General features: G+C 41.5%; 1 protein-coding gene across 2 annotated transcripts in view; it reads left to right on the top strand.

Annotated features, from left to right (window-relative positions):
* Positions 1 to 746: 746 nt before the first annotated feature.
* EPB41L5 (erythrocyte membrane protein band 4.1 like 5) overlaps positions 747 to 11,788 on the top strand; it is a 57,765-nt gene continuing 46,723 nt past the window's right edge. For both annotated transcript variants that reach the window (XM_030454401.1, XM_030454400.1), the window contains exons 1-3: positions 747 to 862; positions 1,851 to 2,035; positions 10,915 to 11,019. In XM_030454401.1, the coding sequence (XP_030310261.1) occupies positions 1,856 to 2,035; positions 10,915 to 11,019 (285 nt within the window). In that variant the 5' untranslated portion in view covers positions 747 to 862; positions 1,851 to 1,855. The remainder of the gene's footprint in view (positions 863 to 1,850; positions 2,036 to 10,914; positions 11,020 to 11,788) is intronic.

Here is an 11,788-nt window from a genome sequence, read left to right as displayed (position 1 = left end):
AACCTTATTTCAGTGTATAAATACTGTTAGTTTGTGGATGGTTCTGCTTTATTTGACACAATGCTGCAGTTAACCCTTCGGGGCAGTGCTTAAAGAACCATTCTTTTCGAAACTTGATTTAAGAGCGCGTTTGCCGGAGGCGGCTTCTTACTGCTGGCCAGCAGAGGACTTGTTTAGGTTCTGGCAGGACAGATGAGGGAAATTTACGTGTTAGCACAAATCGCAGAAAAGGTTGAGAATTAACTTGCCCAGAGCGTTTCACGAATCGCCCTCGTTTACTCCCTCGGCTCTCGTCTCCTCAGGCGGTCCCCGCCTCTCTCCCCCTAGGGCCGTGGGTGACGCTGACTCCCGGACCCTCACCCCTGGCGGTGACCGCACCTCCTCCCGCCACCCTCCCCGGGCAGCCCATGGGCCGCGCCGCTCCCCCGCCTCGGCCCTGTGCCGGGCCCAACCACCTGGCTCGGGGCGGGGGGGGCCCCTTCTCCCCGGGTTCCGCCTCTTTTAAAGGGGCTACGGCCGACCTGCGGCTGGGAGGAAAGCAGCGCTCCTTTACTGCCCGCCTCCCGCTTTCTTTCGCTGCCGCCCCGCTCCTCCGGCTCCACACCTCCTCCGAGCGGCAGAGAGCAGCAGCGGAAGCCGCCAGGTGAGTAAGCGTGGACAGGAAGAAATGGACGGAGCGTCGTTACCTGTTTAAGGGCCTCCCACCTCGCTCCGCCATGTTCGGAGGCCCGCCCCCTCCCGTAGGCTCCCTCACCGCCCCCCTCGCCCGCCCTCAGGGCCGCCCAGAGCCGCCGTGGGGACGCGCTCCCAGCGCCCTGGGCTCCCCCGCTCCCGCCGCCCGGGCCGCGGCGACGCCCGCCGGGTAAGCAGCGCGGGGGTCTGGCTGCGACGCTGAGGGGAGTGGGGGGGGGCCGCGCCGGTGTCCAAGTGGCCGCCGCCGCGGCAGGGGATGGCGCGGCGCGACCCCTGGAGCGAGGCCGCCGGGGAGGCGGGGCAGGAGCGGGGCAGTGGGCCCGGGGCTGAGGCGGGCGCCGGTCCCGAGGTGTTACGTAAGGGTCGGGGCAGCGGGGGGGACCGGGAGCTCCCGGCCGGCGTGGCCCGGGATGTGAGCGGGGCGGGGGCCGCTTCTCTCCGGGGCTGCGGCGGGGAGGCTGCGGGGGGCGGTTCCTGAGGCGCTCGGTGCTCTCGGGCTGGGTTGCGATCTGGGGCGACCGGGCGGGTGTTGGGGCTCGGGACCGACTCATCGCCGAGCTCCGGGTGTTTGCCGGGCCGGAGCTGCCGTGGTGGACGGGAACCTGGGCGGCTGGAGGTCGCTTCCCCACGCCGGCGGGAGCCTGGGTGCAGCCGGGGCCGCGGTGATACGGGAACGGCCGTGCCCTGTCCGAGCACTGTCTGAGAGGCTCGGCTACAGAGTCCCTGGTGTGTAAGCGAAGTTCTGAGGCGGGAACGGCCCGTTTTGAGTTTCTTTTTTCTGGTGAGAGAGCTGAATACATCAGCTAAGAATGTAACTGGTGGTAGTTATTTTCCAGTTTTGAGAGAACATCACCGTCTTTTTGAAGAGTGCAGTGGCATTTGTGTTAATGAAAGGTTGCAATCAGTTGTATGAGATCATTGTTTGTTCTCCTAACAACCTTTTCAGGTTGTCCCAAAAATCAGCCCAGCTGCCATCCAAGCGGAGATTTTTTTCAAAGTAGCCGCAGAGAGTGGGTATTAAAGTACAAAGAAGTGAAACGGCTTTTTGACTCTCTAACAGTTCTTTATCTAAGTCTGATCTTTTCCAAGAATTTTATTTTTTCCTCCGGTGGAAGCCTCACATCAATGTGTTCTCTTTCTGTCTTGGGATTTCATAGCCAAGATGCTGAGCTTTTTCCGTCGAACCCTTGGACGGCGGTCTATGCGTAAACATGCCGAGAAGGAAAGGCTGAGAGAGGCCCAGAGAGCTGCAACCCACATCCCTGCAGCTGGGGACGCAAAATCCATCATCACTTGCCGAGTAGCGCTGCTGGATGGAACAGATGTCAGCGTGGACTTGCCGGTACGAGTGATGCAAGTTTGTTTTCTAAGTGCTGTTGGCTTGCGTCAATCTGTTTGTGCTTTTTGCCATTTACTAGTTAGTTAGGTGAAGACATATCTAGTTGTCATAGCAACCAACCCTGTGACTTGACATCCACTAAGTTAGTAGTGATAAAATTGTATGGAAATAATTGTAAAATTTGTTACTGAAACTGCACAGTGTTATGGTAGATTTTATTGTGCCTTCTACATTTAATGTTTTCTAGCAAGTTGTTGTAATCGTTGTGCTAGAGCTTAACTTTGGGAGGGTAATATTTTGGATGAGTTGGATTTTCTGTTCAGTGAGCTATGTATGCATCTTGAGAAGGAAGGTAAAATCTCTTGGTGGAATTCCATTGAAGACAAGGAATGAGCGCAAGTACTAGCAATGATTTCTGTGTGTTTTGTTTGTTTTGATTTTGTGTCAGAGTTGGATGCATTTTTTAACACTAACTTGAGAAGGGAGGGGAAGAGAAATTGTACTTCCTTCCCCTCCTCAGGGCAGATTATACAGGAGGATTGTCTCATAGCATATGGTACTTTACTTGGAATTATGTGTTAGCCACTGTTTTACATTTCTAAAGCTCCCTTAATATACACGTGTCTTATATTCTGCTTAATTATAGACCTGGTTTTGGCCAACAGAATGAGCAGCAGCAATAGAAGTGATGTGCTCTGTTTCTCCATTACCATGTGTTATGGTTGCTGCTGACTTCTTTTGAGCTCACTTGTCTGAGCTAGGAAGCTGTCGGTCCCTGTGAGACTTTGACTTGTTCCTAGGATTTTGGCTGCAGTAAAAGTTGTGCTGACATAGGAGCTGTGTGCAGAGCAGCCATTTGTGAAATGGTTTTTCTCTCCTCCCTTCCTTGTTCAGATACAGTTCTAAAGTATCTGTAATGTTAGGTAGTCTGAGAAGGGCTCAACTTTATTGAGTGGCATTGTTGACATAGTGAGCAGAAATAACTCTTGAGATATTCAGAACCCCAAGTAATCTTCAGTTAAAGAAACAGTTTGACAGCTTTATTTGCACAATGATTGTACAGATAGGCGTTTACAGAGGGCGGTAAAACTAATCTGGACATCGTTGAGACAATGTAACAAACATATCCAGTGCTGCTCAGTGCCTAGGATGTTTGATTTGATGCCAGGAATGCCCACAAACACTTTATAGCAAGAGTTACACTTTAAAAGTACTTAAGGTTAAATTGGTGTCTCCACATAACCAGATCAGTAATCTTTGGAGCTGAAGTTGGCTCTGTTGGCAAATTCTTGGCACCTCAAACAACATTTCTAAGGCTTAAAGGAGCATAAATTGAACCTGAAGAGGTGCCATGACCTGACATCTGGTCTGTAAAACTTAGATCGGGGTGCAGTTAATGTTCTTTATACAGGAAACTTTTTTCACACTTTTTGTTTTTTTGGTAAGTCAACATAAAGTTTTGTCTGTGGCCATCTAAGTTATGAATAACAGTAAATAAGTATGCTAAATCTGAATAGCTAGATACAGTAGTTACAGTGTATTGTCAGTGGCTGACATGTACCAGTTCCTTTGGTGATTAAAATACAAAAAATTAAAGGTAGATTAAATGTTTTATTTCAGGCTCCTTAACCTGTTTATTCTTGTGTCCCTGCTTTCGTTGCTCATATTTTAGGATTAATTCTTTAAGAGGAAAACAAAAATTATGGCAAAACAATGTTGCTTTCTAAAATCTAAAGCTATATTAAAAATACGTGTGTGTGTGTATATATATATAAAAGTTTGGGTGGGGTTTTTTTTGTTTGTTTTTTTTTTGTTTGTTTGTTTGGTTTTTTTTGCAAAAACACCGGGAGACTCATCATCTTGTCAGAGCTAACACCTTATACAAGACTGTTACTTTACTGTTACTTTGTTGGCAGTAGATTTGGTTTAAAATGAACTCCTGTTATCCCAAAGAGGTGCCCTCCAGTCTGCCAGTTCAGTTGTGCAGAGTCCCATTGTCTACCTAAGTTCTATTAAATTGCTTTATTTAAAAAAATAAATAACAAAGTGTTTCTTAATACTGAATCACTTGGAAAACAGGTCAGATCATGGCCAGATAGAGTTGCCTTGGCAGGAATGAATACTGTACTTTTAAAAATCCTTAGCTACATAAGTTGTTGATGCCACAGGAAGAAAAGATGTTGCTTTTATGATGATGTTTGCCTTTGGTTTTACTTACATCTTGGCAGAAGAAACTTTTTTTGACAGCCAGGCAGTAAGCAAAGTCAAGAAAATGCTGTGGCCGAAAATAATTGATGTAATGTTATATCAGTTGTTTGTGTCTCTCCAAATGGTGGTGAAGAAGCATTTAGAGTCAGTATTTGGCTTATGCTTGATTAAAATGCTTGTTCAGCTATACCCTTACAATGAATTTGTTACTGGAAGAAGAATCTTCTCGAGTTAATGTTTCATATAATTGAATCTGAGATTGCTGAATTTCTGCTTAAACAAAACAAACCAAAAAAAAAACCACAACCCAAAAACCACTACAGGGAATGGTGTTGTGAAAACCAAACATGTTTCAGAGTCTTTTTAAGCAGCAAACCCTGATGTTTTATGATTACTGTTGATGAGACAGAAGGGACATGTTGTAAATTATGCAGTTGAGATTAATTTATTAAACACAGAGCTGGGATTTGAGCAGTAACTCTGCTTTTTGTCCACTGATCTTATCAGTACTATCTGTCAAGCCACTTAGTCTGTCTTCTTTTCTATTTCTTCTGTTCTTAATTACAAAATTGCCTGACCTGAAGTGTTCATCAAAGCTGCAGTCCTACACAGTACACAAGCTGGATTGTTTTTAAGAATCCACTTGTGTGACCATGTCAGAGTGACACTGATATCAATGCTTTATATGCTGTTTACTGTCTCTTGTATGTTCAAAGTGGGAAGCAAGAACTTCATTAGAACAAGCTATCAGTTCTTTTGGAACCAATCAAAAAGCATTGTGTTTTTTTCCCCCACCTTTATCTCATTCTAAAGCTGTGTTTTGACCTGTTACTTTTTGTTGTCTGTTCCCACTTTTTCAAAGCTCTGTGTTTGCCCAAATGCATTCAGTGATTTTTTGACAGAATTAACCATGGGCTTAGTAAAACGCTGAGGTATTACTGTTCTGATTTTTTTTTAATCTATGAAAAATCTTTGTAAAATATATGGTGTGACACTGTTGATGTTGTTTGTCATAAAAGCAGTTTTATTGTTAACTCGAGTTCAGCTTTGGTTGTGCTTTTTCTTCTAATTGCTTAAGATCTGTAGTGGTATGAGCAACGAGAGGACAGGAACTCTGTTTTGCTGACATCTCATCTATTACTTTTAATCCTTTTCCTGTGCAAAACTAAACATCTTCCCCCACTGCACTTCTGGAATTCCCAAAACCTCTCAAGCCATGAACAGACCCAGTTTAGTACCTGAAGACACATTCTCAGCTCAGTCATACCAGTCCAGGCTCCTGAGGGAACCATTCCTTCAGCAGCTGGAATAATGTCTCTTCAGGTGGTTATGGTTTGTGAGAAAAGACAGGTTGAGAAGCAGGGCATCACAGGTGTGTTTTTCTTTGAAAGCTGTTTTTAATTGGAGTCACCAACAGCTTATGAAATACTTGTCAAGAAAAATGTTTGTCAAGAATTTCAGATGAAGTGCTGTTTTGTATCCTGGAGGGCTCTAGAGGATCTTTAAATCAAAAGATGTAAAAATTTTGAGTATTGGTTAAAAACATAGTAAATTCTATTCTACTTGTAGTAATGATTAGTAGAGGGAAAACTTAAGCAAGGTAAAGGGGGAAAATGGTAAGATAAATAATATAAAATAATTTACAGAGATACACTTAGAATATATGCACTTTTATAAAATTGTGGATAGCTTTCTGTGAGGGACCAAGGTCATCAGCCCTAAAATAGGAACAGATAGTATATATGGGGTCTTATAGAAGCAGCCCTGTGCTTGTGGAAGCCAGGGGTGTTCCAGTAAAAAAAACTTGTCCCTGCTTAACCCACAATTTGCATAATCTTCTCATGGATAATAGAGTGTTAATTGTATTCCAGTTTCTGTACATGCAACCTAAGTTTTAGGTAAAAGTTTCCCAGTGGTGTAACATGAAAAACACAAATTATAAGAATGGATGCTCCTGAGTAGTTTTTCATCTTGGAATATTCCTTACTTATGCATGTATGGAATTTAATATGGAGATTGCAAAATGAGGTAGTTTTGTCCTTATTATCATGGAAACAAAATGTAATATTAACCAGTCTAAGAGCTTTGTGGAGTAGCAGAAATTAGCTAGGCTGCTTACAGTTTTGGAGTAATGCTTACAAAAGACGATAAAAACTACTGTATTTGTAGTGATTATTTTAAATTAAGAAATTCATGTGGAACACCAAAGACATTGCCAGCAAAAAATGGGTATTAACAAATGCTGATGGCTTTTTTCATGGAGGGAAATGATCTATGTTGATCCCACTACAAGACCAGAAATGCATTGTGATAGTTGTTTTTACCCCATAATCAATTACATATTTTTAAAGAAGTCTGTACAATACTTATGGCTATTTGCTGAGTATTCAGACTTGGAAACATGAACTACAGAATGTTGTCCATGGCACAGATGCAGAGGAAAAAGAAAATCTAGTAATGCTAAAAAAATCAATGTTCAAATGAAATCTTAAGTGTTGAAGGCTGGCTGTTACATTTTCAATGTAATTGTCTCAGTTGACAAAAGTAATTAGTAAATAAACATTTGCTTGTGTGTGTTAAGACTATAAAGTTTGGGATTAAAATTTTTCCCGATGTGGTCTGTGTCTTAAAGTGCTTCTGACTATTTGCTTTAACTACTGGAAACCCCTTAGGGGCCTGAATCTGGAAAAATCAATTCTGAGCTGAGTGTTTTCAAGCAGAGGTATTTTCTGTGTGCTGTACAGGGGCCCAAGCTGTAGTGCAAGTTGCTCCAGTGCTTCCAGATTTAAATGTATATGGAGATGGAATGTGAGACACCTGCAACACATCCTGAGGCCTCTCAGCACCGGGGAGCAGCAGCAGAACCTCGGGCTGCCTGCTTGGGAACCCGGACACCTCAGGGTATATGCCCTTCAGATCCTGAGAAACCTGCAGGTGGAACACCAAATAAACCTGACACGTTTGAGAGTATACTGGGGGCAGGGATTTAATCTCCAGACCTTAATGCTGGATGAGCAGTTTGGATTTATTCAGAAAGAATATTAGGAAATGGTCTCAGAAACTGATTAAATCAAATGTGTAACCAGAAGATACAAACTTTCTGGGAGAGGAAAAATAAGAGGCTTCTGGCATAACAAGCTGCCAAGTATGAATGCTTTGTATTGTGTGTCTTTTCATGTATAGGGTTAATAAGCCTTAGCAATGTACATTAAAATCTTTCTATATAATAGTCTAGTACACATACAGTTATAATGGGTACTGAAATCAACTTTTATGAAGATTTTTTGAGACAAGCCTTTTTTTTATTCTCCAGAGAACAACAGAACAAAATGCTAAATCCCAAATGCTCAGGCTAAACCAGAGAGAAGCAAATCTTTGCTGCAGGTATCTTTAGAGTAAGAAGAAATTGTCAGGGAAAATTGGTAAAATATTTGAAAGATTGGAGAGAAGCAACTCCTTTTGCTCCTTGTCAGTGTTTAAAGCTATAAGAAGATACAAATACTGTACTTCTAACTGTACTGCTTTTATCTCATTCCAAAGTGTAGCAAAACCCCTGGATTCCCTGGCCTGCATACGTGATAAATTTTATTTAAGTTTCCCAGTTCCCTTGTTGATTCCCCTCCTGTGAGATCATAGAATCACAGAATCATCCGGGTTGGAAAGGCCCTCTGAGGTCATAAAGTCCAACCCTTAATCCACTAGCCCCAGTGGTTACCAGACCATGGCACTGAATGCCCCATCAGTCTCCTGTTAAAAATCTCCTCCAGGGATGGAGAATCCACCACCTCCCTGGGCAGCCCATTCCAATGCCTGATCACCCCCTCTGTAAAGAATTTTTTCCTAATATCTTACCTAAACCTCTCCTGGCAGAGCTTAAGACCATAAATGTTTTCTGTTTCTTCCTACAGAGTACATCGAGCTGTATAAACCCAGTAGTCAGGTTTTACAGAATTACAAACTCAGGAGGAGTTTAATTTGTGCCCTGAAGGGAGGACAGGGCTCTGGCTGGACTGCTTGTGAGGGGTGTCATTAATAGTTCATCGGTATCCATTAAGCAGCTTGAAAATATTTGTCCTTTGAGAGAGAGTAAGTTGTGCTCTGCTCCAAGGAGGGGGGGAGGGAAGGGTGGGGAGAAAGGTAGCAGCAGGATAAAAATGCCAGGTAATGTTGCCACTACAGAAGGGTAACTTCTCACCAGCAAAAGCAACAGTAATCTTTGCCACTTCTTTTGAAAACACCTGAGATCACAGTTTTATTGAATACAGATTAATTAATTTTAATTCACAGAACATGACCTCTTACAAAGCAATGCAATTTCTGGCAGCTCTTGGTTTGAATGTAAGGAAGAAGATTCTTAAGAACCTGAGGAAGACTTTGAACTTACCATTAAAGGATGTGTGAAACCTTTGCTGACTCACACCAAATACAGTAACTAATGGTTTAAGTCATATGCAAAGTACTGCATAGTTAAGCCCATGTTGACAGCCCTGATGATTTAAGTCAGAAAATAGCCAGCAGTCCGGCAAACCTCTCCTTCTGCTCCAGTGTAATTCCTCAGGGACTTTCTTCTGTATTAATCACTCTGGGTCCACTTGATCTTTGAGTTCTTTGCCGAGATGAAAAGAGTTAAAGTACCCCCTTCCCCTGATTCACCAAAAGAGTGAATACACTAAAAAAATAATTGGATACTGCAGAATTATGAACAATTAAATGTTTTGATTGCTGGTAGTCTGAGATAGTACATGTAAGCAATTCTAGGCTAAAGTTAAAGTGCTCCACTGCCTGCCCTCGGGAGGGAATTTGACAGAGGTAGCTGGTTAATTACAGTTTTAAGAGATGACTGAGGAATTGGAAAGGGTAAAAAATGCTATACCTAATAACAGGAGATTTTCCTCCAGTTTTAGACCAGATGCAAAAAGCTCCATGCAAAAAAAGACATTTTTCTTGTTTCACTGTTCCAAATGCTGTATTGACTTCACTCGTATTAGTGTATCATTCTTTAAACAGAAGATAGCCTGTGCTGAGAGAAAATATCAACAAACACTCCCTCCTTCAAAAAAGAGGCTACTGCGTCAAATAGTGGAATAATGTGTGGTTATATACATAGATGATTTTCCTTAAGGCTTCTCTTAGGAGAGGCTTGCTGGTGTTTAATAAATCTGCTGCCTGCAAAGTACCTTCTCTTGAAGTCAATAGGAAAAAATGCTTTTCCCGAGTGAGTTTGTTGTGCTCTACATCTCAGCATTTCCATTATCCAATTCTTTGTAGATTCTGTGTGCATGTGGAGTTGCCTGCTGGTATAATTGCCTTCCCTTGCTCCTACCTCCCCCAATACTTGGAAATAAATGACTGTGGGAGAACTTGCTTAGGCAGGTTCAATTTAGAAATGTCTCTGAGATTTCATTTTGGACTGCAAAATGTCATATTGGATTTAACTAAAACGGAGTAAACCAACTATTATGATTACAAAGCTGAGTATAAATATTTGAAGATCAAGCTAGAGGAAAGTGGCAAAAATTGTGTATGGGACTTTTCATACATGGATATGACTTGGTGATTAAACCAGATTATTTCTGAGAATATGAATTCTCACCGGCGATAAATTTTGAAGTGTGCACTCAGTCTTCTAATTAGCATCTTATTATAGTTAGACGGATTCTCAAGTTGTTAATGAATAACTACAAAAAAAAAAAAAAGCTTGCTTATGTGATAGCATTATTGAAATAACAAAATCTTTGAATTGCTTTCAGAGTAACCAATCTTTTCTACATTTCTTTGTATTTAAAAATACTTCATTTCAACACTGTGACTTGTAGTCCGACCTAATTTATTATTATTACATTTAGGCATCATGGGTATTACTGTTAATTTTTTCTTTCATTGTATTATTATATAGGGGTTCATTGCATAAAAAGCTGTGTTGTGTAGAAGCTTAGTCCTATATTGCTTGCCTTCTCTTTAGAAACAACTGAGTAATTTTTTAGATCATCATTGTAAAAATGGTATTTACTTGGTGCCAAAGCTAAGTTTTTTGATATCTTTTATATGACCATAAGCAGTGGCTCTTAGCACCTACAAGTAAATTTTCGAAATTGATATTTGTAAGTGCATTATATGAGTAATGTTTGTTGAAGTTGCTTGCCCTGGACTATTTCCTTTCAGTTCTTCAGAGCACTTGCTAATGGAAATCTCTGCTATAACTAGGCTTTGCTACCTGCTTCAAAACTGGTGAATTGCGTAGATATCAAAGAGTAGTAAATTGTTAAACAATTTGCTGTAATTGGCTCTGAAATTTCCAGTGCATTAGTCATTGGAAATGTATTAGCTGTATCTCCAGTTCTATTGAACTTCACTGAGTAAGGAAAGCCTAGAAGGGATGATAATTTCTGACATTTTAACACTGAAGTCTTGTGCCAGTCAATATTGACATTTTCCAAGAAAGGAGGTTATGTAAGTTCTCTAAGGATGTTACACATGCTTCTTGTGAGGTGTACATTTGCCTTTCAGAAAAACACCCATCAAAAATATGAGAGAAAAGAATAGCTTCTGAAATATAGTATGGAAATTCGGTTTTGAGTTTTTCTTGATTTTGGAATGACATTATAACATATACCTAGATTAAGGTCGATGCTACCATAAAACTACTTGCTAAGTACTAAATCTTATATTTTCAGAAAAAAGCCAAAGGCCAGCTCCTGTTTGAACAGATCATGTATCATCTGGACCTTATAGAAAGTGACTACTTTGGATTAAGGTTCATGGATTCTGCACAAGTGGCAGTAAGTACCAGTGCTTATATTTATCAATTTTTTAAAGCAACCACTTATAAATGAAATTTCTACGTTGACAAACTGCCTTTTTTGAGTTAAGTTTTGTGCAGAAGATCTGTGGTGTGTTAGTTCAAATATGATGCCAGGTTTAGTTCCATCTTGAGCACTCTAACATAGTACAATAATGTTGTCCTTTCCTTTCTGGTCTTTCACTTGTTACTATCACACCTTCTGTCACCCTTAGGCAGGCTCATCTAGTAGGACCCCAGAGCCTGGCATGTCATACAGAAATTTGTGATGCTGCTGATACAGAGAGGAAGAGGCAGAATTTGAGTGTGTGTTTGGGACTGTTTGACAAAATGGGTAGTTTCCTTACTAATGCCATTAACTTTCTTGTCAGCGAATGTCCTCTTGTTAATGTCTGTGTGAGAAGTATGCCATTTATTTGCTTAAATCAGTTGTGACTCAGACCTGCAACTAGAAATTTTTGGGAGGATGTAGCAGTGTTTGTATGTACCAGACAATTAGAGTAGAGGGTTCTTGCAAGCCTGAGTTTTTTGTGAAGTTCAAGGTTTAAAAATGTGACTGCTTTTGAAAACAGAAGCAGAGCACTGTTAGTCAGAAGAAGCTAGAGTTCTTTAACTTGTGGGCTGTGCAGTTTTATATAGATACTTCTTATGGCCAAGTACTTAATCCTGCCCACAAGGATAGCTGCAAGTCAAGTGAGGCATTGGAAAAGGAGTGGATTTTTTCTCTCTCCATCCTTGTAACTTTAAAC

Source organism: Calypte anna, chromosome 7, assembly GCF_003957555.1.
Source record: "Calypte anna isolate BGI_N300 chromosome 7, bCalAnn1_v1.p, whole genome shotgun sequence".
Taxonomy (NCBI): Eukaryota; Metazoa; Chordata; class Aves; order Apodiformes; family Trochilidae; genus Calypte; species Calypte anna.
This window is presented reverse-complemented; position numbering and strand designations above follow the sequence as displayed.